The 22,742-nt window shown below is 49.3% G+C and overlaps 1 protein-coding gene and 2 long non-coding RNA genes across 3 annotated transcripts in view; 2 read left to right on the forward strand and 1 right to left on the reverse strand.

Moving 5' to 3' along the window:
* LOC311220794 overlaps positions 1 to 16,176 on the forward strand; it is a 40,131-nt gene extending 23,955 nt beyond the window's left edge. Inside the window, exons 9-16 of the long non-coding RNA XR_014619253.1 lie at positions 5,320 to 5,500; positions 6,164 to 6,309; positions 6,620 to 8,148; positions 8,272 to 8,366; positions 8,644 to 8,754; positions 9,873 to 9,997; positions 13,515 to 13,644; positions 16,032 to 16,176. This is a non-coding gene — a long non-coding RNA (uncharacterized lncRNA). The remainder of the gene's footprint in view (positions 1 to 5,319; positions 5,501 to 6,163; positions 6,310 to 6,619; positions 8,149 to 8,271; positions 8,367 to 8,643; positions 8,755 to 9,872; positions 9,998 to 13,514; positions 13,645 to 16,031) is intronic.
* On the reverse strand, positions 13,766 to 20,951 carry LIPG (lipase G, endothelial type). Its single transcript, XM_084304381.1, has 8 exons — positions 20,694 to 20,951; positions 19,871 to 20,050; positions 19,537 to 19,660; positions 18,240 to 18,464; positions 17,588 to 17,830; positions 17,247 to 17,367; positions 16,498 to 16,716; positions 13,766 to 16,112 (listed from the first exon to the last, which is right to left on the reverse strand). Exons 1-8 carry the CDS (start codon positions 20,871 to 20,873, stop codon positions 16,016 to 16,018), a joined length of 1,389 nt encoding a protein of 462 aa, XP_084160507.1. The 5' UTR covers positions 20,874 to 20,951; the 3' UTR covers positions 13,766 to 16,015.
* LOC311220795 lies at positions 16,293 to 18,876 on the forward strand. Its single transcript, XR_014619254.1, has 4 exons — positions 16,293 to 16,361; positions 16,470 to 16,629; positions 18,374 to 18,476; positions 18,574 to 18,876. It is a non-coding gene; the product is annotated as an uncharacterized lncRNA (long non-coding RNA).
* Positions 20,952 to 22,742: the final 1,791 nt, after the last annotated feature.

Here is a 22,742-nt window from a genome sequence, read left to right on the forward strand (position 1 = left end):
CACCAGGTAGAGGCATCCGGGAGGAGGAGCACCTGATGGAGAGAAGAATTGGCGGTGGTTGTTCTTGAGGCAGCAAGTTTCTGTGGGTTTCCCATAAGCAGAACGTGGTGTTCCTGTTTATGCATTTCATGTGTGTGCTTTAAACAAGGGTCAAATGACATTTTTGGCAGGAGGGAAGGAATCTCTTGCCGATGTTTCTAGGTTGTCAAAACTCACTTCCTTGGGGTAGGGTGGTCTTCGTTAGCACCTGGGGAAGACACGATGCTCAGAGTCTTGCTGGACGAGTCTGCCATACAACAAAAAGTCTTATCCTAAATGACTTGAACACAAGAAGACGACAGATGGGGAGTGCCAAAAAAGTGAAGATGCACCTCTAGGCAGAGCAACAGGGAGCAATCCACGTTTGCCAACTGCTGAATTCCCCTTAGCAGCTGCATCCAAAATGTTTTTTAATTAATCCATGTTGTTTTTCCCCTTCCTGTCATGCAATCGTTATGATTTGTCTCGCTTCCTCCCCCTCCTTTTTCTCTCGTGCTTTTCTGATGTTTAATATCCTGATTGTTTCCCCTTATCTCTCCAGCCCCTATTCCATTTTTCTCCGGGACTTTCCGAAGACCCAGATCGCAGGTGCTCAAACTGCAGAAGTGGCCGGATGAAAAGGCCAGCTCCAACCACTAAATCCCCGGAGCCTGGTGTAACCTGAGTCCTGAACACGGATTCTGGATAACAGATCTTTTGGGGTGGTGCTGCTGGACTTGAGCAGAGCCCGGTTAAGCACAGCGAGCCCTTAAAATGACCTGGGAGTGAAACAGCATTGCACACACTGCATAATACATACTTAGACTAAGAGATGGGGATATGAATATCCAGACTAGTGTTTACTAAGCCCCTGAAAGTCTACTGAGACCGTGTTTTGCAGCATTGGGCTGTTCCAAGCAAAATCAGAGAATACCAGTAATACTGGGAGGGAGCAGTTCTCCTGCCCAGTTTTGCAGGTTCGTGACATTTAAAGCATTCGGGCTCTCAGATGCTGGTCCAAACCTTATGATGCAGTTGCTCCAGGGTGCGTTTCTGAGCATTCAGGGGAGATTTTTCAAAAGGTCAGGCTGTACAGTGAGGGCCAGATTTAGGAAAAAGCTCCAAACTGCGTTTGGGCTGTTGGAGAAACCTAAGCAGCTCCTTTCAGGATTTACTAGGTGCAGAACTGGGTGTTCCACCATCAGGAAAAGGTCCCGATCTGGCCAGGCTTTGAGCTACTGCAGGATTAGGGCTCCTAAAATACTGTCCTGACACGTGTAATGCTGACCTGAGAGATGCAGCGAGGTATGGGAAATCCGTGTTTCTGCACCAGAAGGAACAGATGGATATTAAACGAGCAGACTTCCCTAAACACGTGTAACTGATAATTTTCTAAACAAATGCTTCAGGTAGAAAGTCTACAGGCAGAGCTTTTATTTACTTACTTTAAGCTCAGGAGAGTGGTCTCTGTGCATCAGCCTGCTGCTGCCTAGGCTCAGGGACTGGTGGATCAGGTTTCTGCCTACATTATTTGCACGTGGGGGAGGAAAAGCCCTTCCTCCTGTGACACAGCAGCAGCCCCGAAGAGGCCAGGGCTGGATTTTCAGCTGCCTGAGTCCTGCACGTTGCAACAGATGTTCAGAAGCCAGATTTCCAATTTTTCCCTCAGATTGCTAAGGAAAGGCACCTCCGGTTTTGATCCTTGCAAGCCAGTTCTTATGCACCCCTCGGCATTTTGGTATTCCCGTCAAGATCTAGGGCCTTAATTTGGTGTCTAAGCTTTCTTTGTGGCTGACTTTGATGTCAGAATTCACTTGTCTTTGTGTCTGGGCATCCGATGAATCACTTGATTCTCCCCCAGCATCTCTTATTTCTGTCATATGTCACCTGAAACAACTGTTTCATATCTCCACGGATTGAGTGTCGCATCCTGTCAACTGACCTCAGCTCTTTGCCTGTTCTTGACTCCTTTCCATCATGTGCAAGTTCACATCCAAGACGACCCAACTATATTTAGGAACCTGATGATGCCGTGTTTTGATATTTTGAAGCCCTTTGACTCACTCCCTCGCTGCATTCCCTGTTATTGTTGAGGTTTTTCATGCACGTCGTCCCCATCCAGCTTCTCCCCTTGTCCTCGATCAACCTCGCATTTCTGGTAACCTCTGGGACGTGTCTGTTTGGGACTGCTTGGAATTGTCCCGTTTCATAACGGGCCTCAGCTGGCTGGGGCTGGTGGCATTTCTGAACCCAGACTCAAACCACCCTGCCTTCTACCACATGCTTGCTTCCTACTGTGCTTAGTTTTTGGACGATTATATCCATTCTAGCCTTTCTTCGTTACTTTTTTGGCAGGATTCAACCCTGATTTTTACAGTCTTTGACTTTGTCTCATATATTCTGCCTCAATTTCCCCAAGCCTTGCTCTGTCATATCATTACTGAGGCCTCAACTGAGGTTCAATTTAACTCTTTTCCTCAATTTTGGCTGATCCTTAGCCTGTTTTAGCACAGTGTGGTTGTCACAAAGAGTATTATTTGGAAAATGAACCAAACGCTGAAGGAGCTCTGTCTGTTTCTGCTAGGCACAGCTTCTCTTCAGTTGGTTTTCTTGCTTTTTGTCTCAGATTTTTCAGGTGTCTTTCTCAGATCTCTGAAACTACATTAGTAGGTAGTTCCTCTACTGCTGCTGTTGGGTTTTAATTTTATTTTTGTATAGATAGGGAATTTTGTAGAAGCCTTTCGGCAAGATACACTGGTGACCAGGACGAGACCCTATAGGTCTAAAACTGCTTTTGTGACGATTCCTGCCCTCACAAATTCTCGGTAAACTTTCTTGTCATATTTTCACCATATTTTTCACCATATTTTCACCTTCTGCGAGCAGAAGTCCAGGCAAGCAAATTACTGCATAGAGCTGCAGAACAGTTTGGGTTGAAAGAGGCCTTAAAGACCATCTAGTTCTACATCCACAACCCCCCTGCCACGGGCAAGGACACCTTCCACCAAGAGGTGATCCTCTTCTACCCACAAAAACTTTACAGTACCGAGGGCATCGCTAATATGTCTTTATGTAGGACATCTTGTACTGCATGGGGGCTATACCAACAGAACAAGATCGTAGTGGTGGCCACCTATCAAGTAAATTGCATTTAAAATTGTAAGCTGTAGCACAAGGATATTCCCAGTATCTCTTCCAGCTTTCAAAACTGGCTAACATAAAAAGGATTTTACACCTGTTCCTGGATTAGGAGCTCTGTGGTGCAGGCACTTCTTAAGTTTGTTGAAGCATTTATCACCTAGTAGGTGAAGAGACGAGTCCTAAGTCGGTGAAGAGATAAGAGTAGAAGTCCTACTGGGGTTGTTACTTGGTTGAAGAGGTATTTTGCCAAATAACTTGAAGAAATTCTTATTTTTTGCGTTTGTGCCACACCATTTTTGCCTTAATCATGCAAGGGGTGACCACGTGGAAGTTGAGAAACTGGGGTTCTGTGTTTTGGGCAATGGGCCCTTAGCTAAAGTGAAAAGAGCAGGGTCAAAGCTGATGATGTTTTGCCGACCAAGGGGAAAAACTGATCCTCCAGTGACAAGTCACACAATCTTCCTCTTCCAGCAACACAAGAGCCAGAGAAGTTCTGGCTTCTGTACGAGAACGTTTCACTCGGATAATGAACAAGTTCCTGTATAAACAGCATGTTTACGTCTGACAGTGTTCTCCTAAAAACGATTAATGAGGACTGCATCATCGCTTCTACCCTGAACGACAGAACAAACCCAGCTCATCAGTTTTAGAGATGAAGACCTGGCTCTGGAGGTGCACGGTTCTTCATTCCCTGCAGTCTTTCTATGTGGTCTCTGAAAATGAGAGGAGGCAGCCAGGAATGATGTCCTCGGAGGCGCCGGTGAATGCAGAGCCGTCGGCTTGTGCCAAGTCCCGGGGTAAATAAAACGAAACCACCCCCTCCTGCTAAGCCATGCATCAAGAAAACCGCCTGGGAATGGGCTCGGTGACTCGCTTCAAATGCAAATCGCCCTTCGTCCCCGCTGGAGGCACGGATTCACGTGCGCACACCGCCATTCTTCCAGCCCTGAAAGCCAGACAAGTCCTAAATGAGTAATAAAGTACCTAATTGGACTTGACCCCCTACCGAAATGGGCCCGTGTGTAAGCGGCTCGGTGGCCGTGTGTGTTTTGCCCTCCTTGGCCGAATTCTCCCCTCTGGTGCCTGCTGCTGTCTGCGTGGTGCGGGTCTCTCCGTCACGGTCTGCTGCATCTTGGCTGCCTTCCACCTGGCAGCGTTTGGGCTAAGCCCTTCCAACAAAACAGCCCCTCTGTAGGGTCTGCCTCGCTTTCTTTGGGGCCGGGAGCAGCCAAAAAGGCCCCTGGGATCACGGAGCTCTGCGCCGCTGCCCACCGTGTGTCCTGAGCGGGGATTTATCGCGTCCCAATGCTCTGCGCCCAGCGCCGGCCTTGTCATGAGACCGAGGTGTTTCAAGCTTCAAATCCCACAGCTCTGGATGGCTCAGAAAAGACTTTGCTTGATCGATCCAGGCAGAGAAAGTGGATTGGGGAAGATTTTTAAGACTTTTAAGAGAGGAATCCCGGAGCGTGCCCAACTTCTGTCCTGGTTGTTGGCAGAGCAGCACCAAGACGCTCGTGCCTCGTGTGTAACATTTCTCCCTCCAGCTCTGCAAATCAGGGTGCTGAGCCTTCGGTTGACCCGCTCCTTCCAACTGGAAGGTTTTCTGTATTTTTCAAAAAGTCTTTAGGGTTTCAGGGCTGTTGTGTGTTATTTAGGGGGGTCGTTCTCTGAAGGCCGTGCTTGCTGACAGACCTTTGAGCTCTTGAGGCTGCCTGGAGGACGTAGGAAGGAGGCAGTGCTTCCCCACGAGGTTATTTTTTTCTGTGCTTTTATTTCTCTTCGCACATTTCATATTATTTCATATTGCTGCTTTATGCAATCTGATCCCTGGGGAAGGTTGTTATTTAGGGGATACCCATACAGCACCTGGCAAAATGAGATTTTGCTCAATTTTGAGGCCTCCAAGATCAATTATCTTTCCCGCATCAATTAAGTGCTCTGTAATAAACTCTGTTTTATTACCCAAAGTGATCTACGGCCTTCTCTTTATCTTCTCTTGATGCTGAGCAGCAGGAATAGCCAGGAATAAAGAAAACCAGAGAGAAAACAAATAGACCCTGCCAGAGCCAAATGGGCTTCATACGGAGTCAATTTGTATTTTGCTGTTGCACACATTGCAGTGATTTTTTTTTGCCATCCTTTAATTCATCTCTCTCCCAGCCAGCACGGGCTTGCAGGGATGCAGCTGACTGTGGAGTGATCCCCGTGGTCCATAAACACTTCAGCTAAGATTAAAGGTACTCCGTGAAGGCTGAGTGTGTTTTTGTAAGGTGTTTCCAGACGAGAGAGAACTGGATTATCCCTCAACCCCGTCAAGAAAAACACCGTGTTGCAGAACCAGGTAAGACGACAAGTACCGAGACAACAGCAGCGTGCAAACTGGCTCAGGAAGCAGAAAAAAAATGTTGTGTTTGTGACACTTAAGCGGGCTTTATCGTGACGTGGGGCAGAGCAAAGATTTGGGGATTTGACCCGCTGAGGATTTCAGGTGCGTAAGAGGTGCTGGGTCATTGCTCACCAAGGGCTTAGTGTGGAATATTCCTAAAAAAAATACTATTTTTGCTGGCCAGACTGGCCTGGAAAAGCACTCTGTGATGTAAATCGGCTAAAACGTGTACCTGGAGAGAGGCAGTTGTTGAAAGATGACCCGGCAGGACAATTCATGGGAAGTTTGGCACATGGTGCCGTCGGTGTGCTCCTAAACGCTGCGCTCCCCGCTGCCAAGTGGCAGATTTTTGTCAAAACGGTCGTTTTTCACTACCTGGGGAGATGATGGCTTTGGGTGTTAAAGGCAATCTATTGACATGAGATGCTTTGGTGTTGGGAAGACTTCTCCGTAAAAACTGATAAAGATTTCAGTCCTGTCCATTAAAAAAAAAGACCAGGAATCGCATCCTCATCTCAGGCATTTAAGTTGGATCTAAACCTTTGGTGTAAGAAGAGCTGAAGAGTAGACAATTTTTATTTTTTTTTTTTTTGGTTGATGTGTTGCTTATTTTTTAAGGAAAAGAAGATAAAGACCTTCATGTAGAATCTCCAGAGGAATTACCAGGGACAATCACTTCTACTGCTGTGTGTAGTGATAGCCAGGCCAACGTTTCAGCTCCACGAACCTGATGGATGCTGCAGGATGTCGACAATTTAGGCAAGGTGAGAGTAAACGAAAGGTGAGTTGGGCTGAGACGATGGAAAAGGGTTGGGGAATGGTTTTAATTCTGCTGCGTTTGAAGAGCTCGTCTACTTATTGGATCAGCAAGATGATTACGCGGTGACTTCACTGTGTAAATGACCATTTTCAGAGGAGAAAGTCCTAATTAGTGAATACCTAGGAAAAAGGGACGCACATTTAGCGCTGGTGGCTGAGCTGCAGAGAGTAAAAGGAAAGTCATCGGGTATTTAACTCTTGGCACAGCTAACCACAGGAAATAATGCTTTTTATTTCTTTATGGGGGTGAATCAGCGCGAATACTTTCCTGATATATGTGCTCTTGAGCTGTCGAGCTGAAGTGGATGGAATTGTATCGCCCGCGGTCGGGATCAGGTGGGTTTATCATCATGCGAGGAAAAGCTTGACCACGGAGAGCAAACCGTTCTTAATTTAAGATGCCCAGAAAGAAAATATAAACCTTTATCTTACCACGTTTTTCAGAGCAAACAAACAGTAGTAAATTATTTAGCGAGGAAAAAAAAAATCAGCTCTGATTGGGAACTGGTGCCGTTCATACCTGAAGCTGTATTTCTGCGTTCACCAAGTAAGTGGTTTTAAGGGCATGTAAGTGGGAAGATTGTGTCTTCAGTATATAATACCAGGAACTTTTTTCAGGAACAAGTTCCAAAATGCTACTCCGGCCCTGAGGCATGGGGTTAAATATATATAATTCTGCTGAAGCAACCTCTTCCATTTGGCTTCATGTAAGAGATACCTTGGGTTTTATTGCAACAGCCCATGAGCGAAAATCACTCACTTGGGCATGTTAATGCACATCCTTTGTATTTACTAGGTATAAATGGAGTGCTTTGAAAAACTTTCCTTTTTTTTTTTAGGAAGATATTTGGAGTACTACTAAATGAAGTCCTATTTTCTGTCACTGACCGTGCCAGGAGTCGGATTTATTTAGCAATAATAATTGTTCTTCTCTTGAAACCTACAGCGGGTCCTTCTCAGGTTTTCCAGTTTTGCCCAGCATGTAACTGCTGGTCATTTCTAAAACCTGTCCAGAGCACACAAAAAAATCAGGGTGGAGAGGCTTTATGACTTATGTGTATATTCTTGAAAAGTCAACTTGCAATTTTTCTTCTGTTCTTCCTGATAACGTTCTTCTGTCCTTTTGTTCCCCTCCCCTTTTTCCCTATTCCTAGACTTTTCTTCAATTTTTCATTAGTAATGCACAGCTTAATTACGTATTTTCCATGCCACGTACCTTCAAATACCCTCTATATCCCCTAAGCTTTGCCTTGGTCTCCTTCATCCTCTAGCACAGATGTCTGGTGTCGTCTGGTCCACTCTGTATGGGTGGGATAAATCTGAAGCGTACCTTGAGGGTGAAAAAGTCAATAGTTTTGGGTGGAAATATGAAAAGCTCGTGTCAAAAGAAATGCGTTACAATGTATTAAGACGAGTTTTAGTGAAGACCAACCTCAACATAACCAAAAAGGGGTAAAAAAGCAACAGTAGGTGGCTCTTGAAATAATTGTTAGCTGTTTGGGAAGCTCCCTTGGGTTTTTATTCTGTCACGTAGACAAAGATCCCCAGCTGGGAGCAGAACCCCTTCGTGGTGGGAGGCCTTCCCTGCCTCGTGAGGCTCTTGGCACTCAAAGCACCTTTTTAATAACCTGAACTTGCCAATTTTCACACCAAAGGCGCCGAGGGCTTAGCAGTTTGAGGTGTGATCCACGGTCCTCTCAGTTTGCTTGGGCCAGCTTTGCCTGAAGGTGTGAGGAAGAGGAGCTTGAGGAGGGTTGACAAGAGGCCCAGACCCTGTGCAGCAGGTGAGCGTAGACTTCAGAAGGATTTTATTTTTATCTACAGATCTAGAAATCGGTGCTCAGAGACTAAAATTCCTGTGTATGTAGAAACTCCTGTGCTGAACCTGTGTTTCTTGTCTCTTCAAGAGCGAAAACATCAACCACAAAGTCCATAAAACGTCGAGTCCTGGTGGGAGCGCTTGCAAACATGCTGGAGAACTGGTCTGGGACCTCAGATTTAGGTATGTCATGGTCTCCTCTGCCTTAGGAGACATTGTGTGTGGGACTCAGATGGGCTTGTGTCTTTCTGTGTATCCTAACCTGTGCTTGCACACTGCTGCGTATGGGATTGCCACATGGATAACTGGGGGCACACTTGGCACGTCCTAAGATGTCCCTCGGTAACCTTCCCGCGGCTCTGCAACGCTGTCCTGCGTTTGCTGTGCATCTGCAATACAAATCAAAGAGGGAAACCACAAGCTGGAGATGCAGCCAGCATAAATGTTTGTCTTTCAGCAGATCTTACCCTGGAAAATCACCTTCAACATCGATCCTTTCCCACCTCCCGAGCTTCAACAAGCAGCTGATGTCCAAACCTGGAGCAGTTTCACCTGTCGTCGGGGCCTGTAGGTGAGAATGGGGTTATCAGAGTGGAGGAATTTATGGGCTCAAGGCCCAAATAAATTGGGTAGGCTTCAAGCATCCTGTAGGAACAGAGACAAGCGACCTCAGAGTCTGGTTTCGGCAGCTTTGCTGAGGGGTTTGGAGCATATTTGGTATGGCTGGGGCCAGACTGTGACCTTAAGGTTGTCCTCAAGTATCGTTGTTGATGACCAACCTTGGATCTACTTCTGCTGTTACAACCAGAGCCCCTTCTTGTGGTCAGCCAGCCAGTCAAAATATTCCAGCTGCGATTGCTTCAGCGTAATCTCCAGGGACTCTGGAGAGTCACCAGGAGTCCAGAAACCAGGAGGGGAGATGCCTGGCCTGCATTTTGCAACGGGTCAGCCCTAATTGCAGTGCCCGGGGAGGCCATCTGCAGCCTAACAGGCACTGGGAGCTTTTCCTTGGCTTCTGCGACCTCCCACAGACCTTTCTGCTGTGGGGTGGAGGACCCATCCCGAGCACGATTCACCCTATCAGCTCCTAAAACCTGCAATCCCATCCTAAAAACTCCTTTTCCCAAAAAAAAAGCAGGATGGAAAAGCTGCATTAATACGTGCCCAAGCCCAGTCTGCATCCTCTGTTTCTCGAAGCTTTGGGATGGGATATTAGGGGCAGAGCAGTCAGGGCAACCTGGCACAAACAGCATCCAGGCTTGTTGGAGCGACAAAACGCCGCTCAAGCTGCTTAGGGAGGTGGAATTAGAAAAACAGATTTCACTTTTCTTTTTTTTTTTTTTTTTTTTTTTTCTTAATAAAGCTTTCCTATGAAAGTCGAAAGCTGATTCAGCAAAACCGGGGGGGGAAACAACGCAGCAGGAATTTGAGCAACAGTTTCTGTTTGTCAGCCAGGGCCTCGGACAATGCCCATCTTTGTTCAGATGATGCGGGAATGAAATCATAAATAAAAAGGGCTGCTGAATGGAGCTGACATGCCGTGCCTCCTGGAAGATCCTGAATCAAGAAGGGATAAAGCAGCCTCGGTTTACAAACAAGCAGGCTTGCTCGTGTGCCCGTTATCTCGAGGTGTAAATCAGCCCCTGTGCACCCCTGACGCTGAGCAGATCTTGAAATTCTCCCCTGCAGGTTTGGAGCTGGTGCATTCGGGAGCTGCAGGTTGCTTTATCCTGGCTGGAAAACCCAATGGCTGGAGTGAGCAGGGAGCACGGCTCCGCTGTCGCTTCAAAGTCCCAAATTTACCTTAAATTCAGGTAAGGATCCGGTCACCTGTCGGTGACAGCTTAGGAGCACGGGAAACACGTATAAAATATTGAGGATGGAGCCCATAAAAGGCTTTTATGGGCTCCTCAGCAAGGAGGGGACTGATATTCAGCAGGCCTGATATTCAGTCTCCTCCAGCAGGGAGCAGAGGGTGGCCTGACCCCAGAGCAAGCTGCACTCGGGTGCTGTTTAACGACAAACCTTATAAATCAGGCCAAACCTCATAAAAACACTTCCCTGACCTTGGCTCTGGAGATGTAGGGACACGGGAGCCTGTGTACACGCTGTCCTAGAGCAGCGTCATCGACCAGCTTGTCCCAGGTGTTACTGGGGCCATGTGTAGGATTTTTTTTTTTTTGGGTCGTTGAGGGTCTTTTTCAACCAAAATGAGTCTTTTTCAACCAAAATGATTTTATGATTCTGCTCTGGGCTGGGAACAACTCATCCTCAGGTGCTTCGAAGCTCGGGGGCTCTTCTACACCTGGCGGCTCCTCTGCTAAGGAGGGGGAGAGGACTCAGGATCTTCCCCCCCAGGGAAGTACCGGGGAGGAGCAGTGGGATCAGCAAAGCTGAGACTCATCCAGAAGGGACCCGGACCCTCTCCTCCCCCAGATGCCTGGCAGCAGGAGGAGCAGCTGCAGGAACGCAGATGTAGGACGCCTCTCCAGATAAGAGGAGTTGAATTATGCAGAATTAACTGAAATAGTTGCCGTTTTATAGTTTTTTTTTTTTTTAGCAACTAATGACAAACAGCAGAGCTCGGCTTTGGCTGTGGTTGTCCGTACAGGATGGGATGCGAATTAACATAATCTTCATTAAAATATTTTGGAAGGGCGCTCTTTTGGTCTAAGTGGAAGAGTGGAAAAAAAAAATAAAAATTAGGGTTCTTTCTTTCTCCTGTCCCAGTTATTTCCAGTATTTGCAATCGTTATCTTAAGGAGATGCTGTCAATTTAAGTATCACAAACATTTGATTTCCCCCCACGTGCAAACTTATTAACTTGTGATGGGACTAGAGGGAAATAGGTAAGTACATTTCCATTTTCTTCCTTGCTCATCTGACAGCATTCCACTTAGATCGTGAGGCTCCTTGCTTCTCCCACGTAGCTGGCAAGTTTTTCCCCGCTCGTTTCTCATGGTCTTCCAGCGGGGAAAAGGCAAACAGCTCCGAGGGGCACTAAAATCCCACAAGAGCAGCAAAAGCTCTCCGACGAAACTCAAAAACCGTCTTTTGGCTCCGTTTTGAGGAGATGCACGAGATACGAAGTTCCTCGCGTCCTGGTAAGTAGCTGTTGGACAGGATGCAAGATTTGTAGGTCAGCGCTTTGATGTTGTTCCTGGAGCTGGCTGGGAGGCACCGTGCGGCTTGGACCTCGGACAGGAATTTATGCTGAGGATGCTGGGAAGAAGAAACAGGAAAAAAATAGAGAGATGCTGATTAATTTTGTTCGAAACTTGCACCTTTTTGCAAGCCCAGCCCTGGGACTCGTGCGTGTCCCTTCGAGCAGTGCCCGGGTGGGTGGACTTGAGCAGAAGAGGCTCGTCGGGCTTCTTGAGATGAGGAATTGGCCACAAATGAATGCTCAACGAGGAGGAGGAAAAGCAGGGGAAAAGATGGAAAACCTTTATGGATGAAATCATTAAAGTGAGCACGTGCAACGTGTAAATGCATCGCTTCTTGTCTGAGTTGAGTTGTGGTGCCATAATCACCATCAGATCCCTTCTCTACCCTTTAATTTTCAGTTTCTTTTACCTCCTGGCGTCTTATATGGGAATAGGGGTGCAGACCCTATTAGACCAGGCTGAATGAGCAGAAGCAAGCTTCAATAAGCAAAAAACCCACCCCTTCAAGTGTTTTTCTGTGCCTAAAAACTGCTTGCTAGCGATACAGGCTAGTTCCTTTGGGACTTTTCCGACATGGATTCACGTTCCTTGACAATAAGGTCAACGCTGATAAACCCTATTTAAGGAAACCCAACTTTTCTGCATAACCTTACTCATCTGGAAGCTGGCCAGGTCGATGGCTCTGAAATTCAGAGGGAAATTTGAAGGGTTATTACCCAGCTGACGCTTCGGGATCCGTGGCTGGAAATTCCCTGCGCTGCGCTGGGTGAATAATGCTCAATCCATCTTTCCGTGGGGGGTTTCTTAATTAAGAAATTTTTTATTGTAATTAAGATTTTTTGGGTTGCTCAAAAAAACGACGGATCTGTGGGGTGAGGATCTCCTTCTCGTTAACATCTGCAGATTTTATGGCAGAGGAGGATTGTTTCGGTGTGGCTCCAGCTAAGCTCGAGTGGCCTTTCTCTTGGGAATTTGCTCGGATTCATCTGTTTTCAGCCCAAAACAGGATAGGGGAAGATGTATGGAAAGGTGCAAAGAATCAACCAGATTTGCCTGAAGGTTTCATCTAAATCTTACATCATTATTTTGTCTGAACTGCTTTGCAACCATTAGGACAGCTGGCTAAGGAGAAGTGAAACTAAGGATAAAAATCCATACTTTATTTATCCCTTTTCCTTGTTTTTTTTGCCCTTATTACGAGTCAAATCAGAAGTAAGAGATTTTAAATGCCTGCACTCGGGCTGGGAAGTCAATGAGCTGTGTAATTTATGTTGGAATGTCAGCAGCCAAGCAGGCATAAAATTACAACTCGTTATTATTGCTGTCGGAGGAGCGAGGGCTTGGGTTTTTTTGGGTCGTTACAGCCAAGTTGAGCTTGAGGTTGTCCCGGGGAAGCTTTACCTGGTGCTGTGGGGCTGCCTGGTTATCTCAGGAGGGGAAGCCAGCAAAGAACGTGCTGTTCTTGTTCCCGAAAACGCTGCCAGGTCTTTCCCTTCCCCAGCACAGCCCTTGCATTGAATTTCTTCTATCCCAACTCTTGCAGCTCGGAAACCGCCTGCGGGATGCAGCCGGAGCCTCCTGAGCCGCGTTACGCAGGGAAATGGTGGAGAAGCAACCCGCAGGCGGGTTTTTTTTGTTCAACCCACCTTAAAAAGCCGCGATGCTCGGGTGTTTCTGGGGGAATAGTGCCCGATGGAGGCTGCTCGCTGGAGCTGGGGTGGCGTGGAGGGACGGGGAAGGTTGTAAAGCATTCCCCGTGCGGGGCGCCTTGTTCCTCTGGAGACGCAGGCTGACCTTTGGGGGAACCCAGCTGAATGGAGGGGCCGTGACAAAGCAATCCCAAAAAGAAAACCAGGGGGAGGGGGACGCTACGTCGAGCACAGACCCCAGCCTCAGCCCTGCTTGTCATATGGGGCCACCCCAAATTTATTAGAGTTCAGGAATAGGGCCTGCCTCTTTATTTCTTCATTATTTTTTGATTTAATTAGGGCACAGCGGACCTTATAATTGGGGAAACTTGTCTGACCCAGCCGGGAGAGCATCACCTGCGGTCCCTAACTCCTGGAGGAAGGGCTTGCAGCCCCTGCTTTACTTCTAGGAAAAGGTTAACCGAGTAATTTCATGTAAATCTCCCACAGCTCGGGGCTCTTTGCTTTGTTTGCAGAGTCCTGCTGCTGCTGGATTGGAGCCACCAGGATGGGGTGGCCGCTGCTGGTGGGAGCAACGCTGGGAAAATGAAGTTTGTGCTCCCTTTTCTTTCCTGTACTCCTCGACAGGCTCACCAGCAAGGTCAGGTAATGATTGAACAAGGGCAGCTGTAGACTGTGTCCACCTGGCTGCTGGCCTCTGGGACTTGCTGGAGGCAAGAGACACAAAATGCAGCCTTACCCTGTTGTTGAGGAAAGCCTGGGATTGATTAACAGTGAGACTTCCATGATTTTTACAAAGCTCTTTATTTGTTGTTTTTTTTTGTCTTAAGGCTTATAAAAAGTGTTACTCCGAACCAAAAATCTTTCAGTTTTTACATATGTACAGTACGAGAAATAAATAAGGTTCTGAAGTCGTACAAAAACCACAATATACAAACAGGGCTTTGAAGCCACTCTAAGGATGGCGTGGTGACAAGCCTCAGCTACTTACCAAAAGCTTCACTTATTGAAGCCTTTGCTTAAAACCATGGGAAAAAAAAAAAAAAGAGATCTCCAAATGTGCTTGCTTTGGTTGGATTGAAGCTCTATAACAAAAAAAAAACTGAGAGCTGCAGGCCTCACAGGGCTTGCGAGGTCTTCAGAACTCAGTGCACCATGTGGCAACACCCTTTTCAGACTGTCTTTCTGCAGGCCGATCGTTCAGGAGTTGTTAGGCCGAGTCTCCTGCCGAAAATTAAGAGCAATAAATAAATAGTTCGCCCCGGACTCTGCTGCGGGCTGTCCGACTCAGAGCAAAGCCCAGCTCATCTGGCAATCCGAGCGGGGTGTTGGGGCAGTGAAGGCAGGCTGTTGTCTGTTTGGCTCAGTTAAGTGCTTCGCCTAAAAATCAGGTCTGAATTATGAAAGGAGGTCTTAGTTACACGCCGGGACTAGAGCAGCAACGGAGCAGGGGCCAACGGGGTCTCAGTAGTCACGAGGAGTGGTGCCGAGCTCTCCTGAGAGGGTTCAGTTCGTTACCTTCCTCCTCTGCTGCATTTGGTGGCAGGGCAGCTGCCTCTTGTGAGGGGATTAACACCTCAAAGCCTTGCTGGGGAGCAGCTGCCAGCACCATCAGCTGCCCTCAGCCCTGCAGCCAGGGCTAAATACGAGGAGGGGGGGACGGAGCGCTGCCTTCAGATGAGGCGACAGGCACAGATCTCACCATCGGCCAGACACAGGACGGATTTTCAAGGCACGGCACGAGGTGAAGTCACAGGACAGGGTGAAGTGGCGTTGTGCTGATTCCCACCCCTCCCCTAAAGAGCTCCACACCCCTAAAGAGCTCCACGTGCTCGGTGGGTGCAGGTCTCACCTTCCCCCAGCCCCCAGTGCTATAGGATTCGCAGCAACGCCTACCCTAGACGCTGATTTGTTCTTGGCAGCTCTGTTACCAGCAGCCTGCTGAGCAGCTAGCACAATTATCTTCTCAGCTCCCCCGGCAGGCAGACCAGAAGATCATTGCTGAGGTTTTAAGATCTCATCTGTAGCTCTGGTTAGTGGGAGCAGGCAGGAAACGCAGCGTCTAACAGGTCAAGGTAAGGCTAAATGCATAAGCCAGGCTCCCCAGGGAAGGGAGGACGTAGTTCTAGTTATTCTAGGTCCATCAATGTCTCCTCGGTTTCTTGCACCTGATTCAAGAGGTTTTGTCTTGAAAAAGACATTTGCTTTAAGTGCTACCAAGCCAGGTTTTTGCCAGAGCATCCTTCCACTTCCGTGGTCCTCGTGCATCCTGGTCGCTCCGTGGTAAGTCTTCGGGAAAGTCTTCAGAGCGAGTTTGAGACAGGCCTGGGAAAAGCAAAAAGAGGGGAAAAAATTAAAGAGAAGTAGCAGAGAATTCCTGAGAAATTGCGGGACACGGAGAACAGGTTTAAATGGAGGGTTGGTATTTGAGTTTGTCAAAAATAATCAAGAAATCCCTCTGCCCAGTAGCTATTCAGTGGGAACCTGAAGCCATCACGCACTCAAGAAGGTCGCAAACAAATTTTACAGGTCTTGACTCCAGGCTCTGCCTGTTCAGAGCCACTTGGGGTGGCCGAATGTTTCCAGGCTGCACCTGCAGGAGCATTCGCTTAGATCTTTCCAGGCTTGTGGCAGAGCAGCGAGCTCTCACGCAGGGTTTCCATTCACAGAATTGTTTGCTACCGTACACACAAACAGCCTGCTGGCTTCTGCCAGGCCTGGAGTGGTGCCAGCTCCTGTTTCTCAGCTGACTTGTGCAAAGCAAGATTAGCAGAGCTGGAGATGAAGCAGGAGGAGCCAGTAGCGCAGCCCAAACAGAAGCAAGAGGTTTCTCTGCAGCTCGAGGTCTTCCATCAGGCTGAGGTGATGTTTGGGACGCTCCCCTCCACCCCTAACTTTCCTCTCCTCTGTTTTATAGGATAGTAGCAGTTATTTTACAGGGTAGCAGCATTTAATAGGTGCACCCAGTTAGCTCTCCACTACTACTGCAAGGATCTTGGTGGATAGCTGCTTTTCCCTACCTTTTTTTCCAGTCGTCTGCGCACTTGACAAACCAGAGCTCTTTGCCAGGAGATATGCGGGTCAGCTGGGAGTCCTCTACACAGAAAGCAAACCTAGGAGGAAGAATCAGAAGTCAAGAGAAGGAACCTGTTGCCTCTGTGGTCAAAAAACAAGATGTAAATATGGATTGCAGGTAATTCTAGGGCAAGATGTTTGGTTTGACATCTTCTCCATTTGAGGAGGTACTGATATATCAGGATGGTCCAGAGAGGAGGCAATGTTTCCTTTCCTACTTTCAGATTCCACTTCATGGAATGGAAATGGAAAATGGAATGGAAAATAATACCTAAAGGATTCTTGAGGTAACAAGGAAGATGAGGAATTCAGACTACCAGATAAGTTCAAAAACACTCTTTTTTTTTGCTGCTAGATTCTGAAAATCGCCCCTTTTGAGTGACGTTTCGAGCTAGGTGTGTGAGGCTGCCTGTTTGCTCCTACCTCTGCTGCGTCTCCCCCGATTTCACGCGTATCCGCCTGATGTGCAGTTCCTGGGCAGCCTTGGCAGGCCGGTACCAGTAACTCTTCAGCTCCTTCCACAGATCGTACCAGGACTGCGACGTGCCCTCCCAGGTGAGCTTGATTTTTAACAGCTCCCCCATGTCCTCTTCAGTATAGACCAGGAAGGTGTTGGTAGCATTGAGGCCGATTTGATCGAGCCTGGAATTAAAGCAGAGAATCAACATTTCTCCCTTATGGAAGCAGGCCAGATGCTTATTCATCCCCTTGCAAGAGGTTAAACAGAGCCTCTGCAGCTTATCAGCTGCTCCACAGTCACCTGCCCCCGGTTAATTGCTGATTGCACTGCAGGAAGGGAGCTTGGGTGGCTGGTTCAGTCCAACGCATCACAAATTCGGCTGCTCAGCCAGCTTTCCATAGCTGAAGGGTGAATTTCACACCTTGGCTCTTTCTGGGAGAGGCTAAAGGAGGTCAACAACACCTCCAGAGATCTAAATGCTCTCAGACTACCCAGATGGTGGAAGGAGAAAGCAAAATGCTTCACCAACAAGCCCCAAAGGCCAATGCATAGAGCACTGGGCACAATTTACTTCATCAGCAAGTCAGTTCCCAGCTGAAAAGCTCCTGAATGGTGAAGTGGGGCTGCTGGGTACAGCTGCAGTGCTGGGGTTAGCAGAGGAAAAAAAAAAAAAGCCACCTTGCCCAGCCCCTGGTTAGATCAGCTTACTTACATCTCCAAGGAGAGGGGCTCGGAGTCCCCGTTGGTGCCATGCAGGGTGACAGAGAAAGTGGGGTCAGCCTCTGCCGAGCCTTTGTAGCTGAAGACGTGCATTTTCATCTGGTAATGGTAGACTGGAGGGAAACAAGAAGAGCACACATTGAACCAGCTGTGTGAGCTGAAAATACCGCTCAGAATTACTCTGTGAAGTAGCGTTGGCTGGCAAAAGCTAAACCCTTTCCTTATTTTTTTTTTAAAAGAGCAAAACCAAATCAACCTACGGAATTTCAGGTGCACCCCGCGCTTCCCCTCCTAGAAATCAGCCTTGGCTCTTTCAAGAGAGAGGCAGCCTACCTTTGAAGGGCATGTCAGCTCTTGTTTTTAAGTACATCTTGCTGTTCCTTTTGTTCCGCGTTCTCCTGGCGTTGTAGCCGATGCCGCTGCAGCGGTTCTTCCGGCAGCTCAGGCAGATTCCCTTCTTGAAGCGACTGGAATCAGTACATTGAAACGCGAAGCTTTGTTTATCTTGGTTCACGAGGGAGTCCACAAACAGGTGCACAGACCGCTCGTGCTCACATTTAACCACTTCACCAAGTGCTAGAGGAGCAGAGCGGCAAGGGATACATTTTGTTTAAGTACTTGTCACCCCAGCAGCTGGTAAAGACACAGCGAGCAACAGCTTTTTCAGCTGAACGAGGCCAAACTGGACATTTTTTTGTTGGAAGAGCAGCAATTTGAGAGGTTAGTGCTAGATTTCTGAAGAGGATGGGTCGCTTAGGGCTTTATAGGGGATTCCAGAGGCAGCACGGGACAGCCATAGGTTATGATGAGGTGTTAGTAAGTGTTATTCAGAGCTAAAAGCAAGTCTAGTTTCCAAGGGTACAGACAGTTTAGGAGGGGAAAAAAGTCATTTCCTCTGCTCTTGTAAAAATCAACTCATCCCCCAGCATCAGCCCAAGTCTATTTGTCAGCAGCCTAGAGGTTAAATAAGTGATGAGGAACTTACTCCCGTAGGCAATCGCTCCCAAGACATCGCTTAATCCACAGCCGGGCTGGAAGTCTCCCCCGTTGGGGTAGATGTCAACGTGGCCTACGGGCATCTGGATCCCAATGCTAACCCCCAGCGTCTCCCTCGTGTAGGTGTGCAGGACGTCCACGAAGCTGGCATCGTCAGGGGAGAGGCGCTTGCTGGGGTCCACTCCTTCAAACATGGGGCCGGCTGGATCCAAGCCTGGCGTAGCAGGTAAGAAATTGGGTTATTTCACACGGAATCAGCAAGAATTTGATGCCGGGAGCCCTCCCGGCCAGGTGCTACACAGCCAGACCCTGCCCCGTTGCAGATACTGCTCCCCAGGAGCCCTTCACCATGGGTTCACAAAGAAACAGATGAAGATACCCCATAAAACTCTTGGGGCAACACCATCCAGGCTGCTCCATTTCCAGCAATTACATCCAACAGGCAACCTGGAGCCATCAATCCGTGCCAGGTCAGTGACAAAACGTTTCAGAGGTGGCAGAAGACTGCAGACCAGAAGAGGTCTAGCACCCCACAGGGACTGCTGGCAGCCAAAGCTGCCTTGGCTTCCATTTAGTTCATTTTCAGCCTGGCCATATGGAGGGACTAATAGGGGTTTAAGCAGCAGCCAGGTCATTTTTACATCTGAGATCCCATCAGGGCTTTGAGTCTGTTACCTCTGAGCCTCGCTCACAGCCTTAAATTGGGGAACAGCTCAGGTGCTTAACTTGTTTGGTGCTTTTCCTGCTTTACCAGTAGATTTTTTTTTTATTAGTCTGAGGAACTCACTGCCAATGTCAGATTTAAACCCTTAAAGCTCTCTTCTATCACATCCTAAGTTATTACACACTGAAATCGGTTTCTCTGAAGTACGAAGCATCCTGTCCAAGATGCTGTCAGAATGTGGAGTTGATTTCTTTTTGACCAAGCATCCCATGGGACAAACTGGACCCAGGGGAGCTCACCCTCATTAGTTTGAGCTACGATTACAGAATCAGTAACACTCACAGGCTTTGGATTTTGAGCCCACATTTGAGTTCAGAAGCATTCGAGATCAATGGGTTCACAGATTTTTTCACTGACACCCCCCCCACTTAAATATTTGCAGTTCAAAATTAAAATGGTTTCTTAAAATGGTTTCATGTGGAAAGAGAGCCATGCCCCACACTGCAGCCACAGGTAGGAAGCTTGTCATTTCTGACGACACCAGCCCAAAACATCACAGCAAAACGAGACGAGGCTTTTCGGGGAAGCCTGCTGCCCCTGTTAGAGGTGAGAGGCTGCTTACAGAGCCACTTGCCTGTAATTCTGCCGATCGTCCCATGGACGTGGTTGCCAGCGAAGCCAGCGACGTGGGCGCCCAGGCTGTACCCGATCAGGTGGACGTTCTCAAGCTTAAAGAGAGGATTTTCCTGCGAAGGAAAAAGAAATAATCTGAGCTGACCCAAGCAGCATCTCCCAGGTAAGCACCGCAGCGAGGCGTTGCTCCACTACGCCTCGGGGTCAGGATTACACCAGCTCCTTCCCTTGCTCGTGAGCATCGGGGCTGGCGTAAACTCAGCTCCCTTGTGCAAGAATCCCTCGTGGAGGGTTGCCACAGCCCCCGTTCCCTCTCACCCTACCTGTAACCAGTCGAGGAGCCGGGCTATGCTTCTCCCCACCACCTGCGTGTTGTTCACCGCGTCCGTGTAGAGCTGGTGGGCCAGCGAGAGCCAGTCCACCACCACCACGTTGGCCTCCTTCTCCCGCTCCTGCAGGGCGGCCACCAGGCTGCCCAGCCACGTCTCGAACATGCCGCTCATCTGGGGGAGAGAGCGGGGTCAGAAGCTGGATTTTAGGGCCCCCGTTAAGCATTCTGGGAAGTTTTCATCTAGGATATGCGTCCTGTCCAGATATAGGCTTCTCTGCAAACCCTATTACAGCGTGCTTATGGGGTAGGACGGCCAGGTTTTGACAGATCCTGGCTGTAATTAGCCACCCTGCCTCTTAGGGTGGCCACCTTATCGCTCATTCCTCAATAATTTGAGGAAACCTGATGGTTTGCAACATAATTTTTCAGTCCTGGAACTGAAGAGTCCCCAAGCAGCCCAGAAAAGGCAGAAAGGGAAAGCTTGGCAGGCTTCATCTGCCCTCTGCTGCTTCATTGAGGAGAGTGAATAAGGGATACGGAGCTACACGTGTCCCAACTACCACCTTTATGGGGTTAGTCCCATTTTAAGGGGATCAAAGCAGAAAAAGCACTGAATTGTGCTCACCCCATGAGGCACGGAGCCATATGGCACAGGTGCACTTGGAGATTTGGGGACTCCTTAAGCAACCCCTACCCCACGGTACGGGACTCGTGAGGGGTGGCAGCACCCGGTAGGGTGGCAGCTGTCCATAGGGTCACATCCCCTTGTCCCCCCTCGCCCCCTGGCCCTATATAGGGTCCCCTTTAGGGCTCACCGTCCAGCCGTGGATGATGAAGAAGCTCTTGGCGGTGGCGTTGAAGCCGCACTCCTGCAGGCTCCCCTCCCGCCCCAGGGCCAGCGGGCAGCCTTCGGCCTCGGAGGCCGAGTGGAGGCTGAACCTCACCCGTGGCGACAGAGGGGTCGGCGATACTGTCGGCGACATGGGTGGCGACATGGGTGGCGATAGGGGCGACCCCCTCCCTCCTCGTCCTTCCCCGTCCCCGCCTCGGCCCCTGTGGGGTCCCCCCTCAGCAGTGAGGCCGGTGCTGAGGAGGAGGAAGGTGAGGAAGAGGAGGAGGAGGCTGCTCATGGCCGAGGAGGGGGTCGAGGCTGTGGGGTTGAGGCTGGGGCCGGCGGGGAGCCGCTCTTATAAGGGGCCGCCTGTGGGGCGGCGCTGGGGGCCGCCCTTTAAGGGGCCGGTCCCATAGGGCACCCCCCTCCCCTCCCTTCCCAGTGACGTTTATGGGGTGGGAGGGGGCTCGGGGACACCTATAGGGACACCGATAGGGATAGGGACACCTATAGGGGGGTGATGCTTATAGGGGGGTGACGCTTATAGGGCCGTGACGCTTATAGGGCCGCGGAGGTGGAGAGGGGGTGTGGGGGCGCCCATGGGACACGCGTGGGGTGGGCTGGGGGGCGACCGCGGACCTGCTTTGGGATAAGAACCACACACCTCTTTTTTCCCCTTCTTTTTTCCCTTTTTTCCTTCTTTTCCCCCCATTTTCCCTCCTTCTTCCCTCCCTTTTCCCCCCTTTTCCCCTCCCTTTCCTCTCTTTTTCCCTTATTTCCCCCCCTTTTCCCCTTTTTTCCCCTCCTTTCCTCCCCCTTTTCCCACCTTTCCCCCCTTCTCCCTCTTTTTTCCCCCCTTTTTCCCCCCTTTCCTTTCCCTTTCCCCCCATTTCCCCCTCTTTCCCCCCTCTTTTCCCCCCCTTTTTCCCTCCTTTTCCCCCTCCTTTCCCCCTTTTCCCCCTCCATACCCCCTTTTTCCCTCCCTTTCCTCCCTTTTCCCCTTATTTCCCCCTTTTTTCCCCCCTTTTCCCCTCTTTTCCTCCCCCTTCCCCCTTTATTCCCCCCTTTTCCCCCCCCTTTTCTTCCCCCTTTCCCCCCCTTTCCCCCTCCTTTCCCCTTTTTTTCCATCCCTTTCTTCCCTTTTTCCCTTATTTCCCCTTTTCCCCCCCTTTTCTCCTCCTTTTCTCCCCCTCTTCCCCCTTTATTTCCCTCTTTCTCCCTCCTTTCCCCCCTTTTTCCCCCTCTTCCCCCCCCCTTTCCCGTCTTTTTCCCTCCCTTTCCTCCCTTTTTCCCTTATTTCCCACTTTTTTCCCCCTTTTTCCCCTCCTTTCCCCCCCTTCCCCCCTTTTCTCCCCCCCTTTTCTCCCCCCCTTTCCCCCCTTTTTTCCCTCCCTTCCCCCCTTTTCCCCTCTTCTCCCTCTCCTTTCCCCCTTTTCCCCCTCCTTTCTCCTCTTTTTCCCTCCTTTTCCTCCCTTTTTCCCTTATTCCCCCCTTTTTCCCCCTTTTTCCCCTCCTTTACCCCCTTTCCTCCCTTTTCCCCCTCCCTTCACCCCTTTTCCCCCTCCCTTCACCCCTTTTCCCCCTCCCTTCACCCCTTTTCCCCCTCCCTTCCCCCCCTTTCCCCCTCCTTTCCCCCCTTTTTCCCTCCCTTTCCCCCCTTTTTCCCCTCCTTTCCCCCCTTTTTTCCCTCCTTTCCCCTCTTTTCCCTCCCTTTCCCCCTTTTTTTCCCCTTTTCCCCAAAAAAGATGCTCAATCCAAAGCTCGAGCCGGCCATTTTAGGCCATTTATATGCATTATTAATCCCACCCTGGACACCTTTATTCTGCGGGCATGAAAACGGGGCGAGAGCGGGCCTCATATCTTCATTTCACACCCATCCTTCACCCTGCTGACCCTAAAGCTCTGACCCTACAGCTCCGGCCCTACACCCTTTGAAGCACAGCCCCTCGACGAGCACCCTCGAAGCAGCGCGAGGCTCCGTAGGCCTCTCTGGCTCTGCTTGCTCCCCGCTAATCTCCGCCGGGTTATGAAA

The sequence above is a fragment of the Netta rufina genome (assembly GCF_964035555.1).
Source record: "Netta rufina genome assembly, chromosome: W".
NCBI lineage: Eukaryota > Metazoa > Chordata > Aves > Anseriformes > Anatidae > Netta > Netta rufina.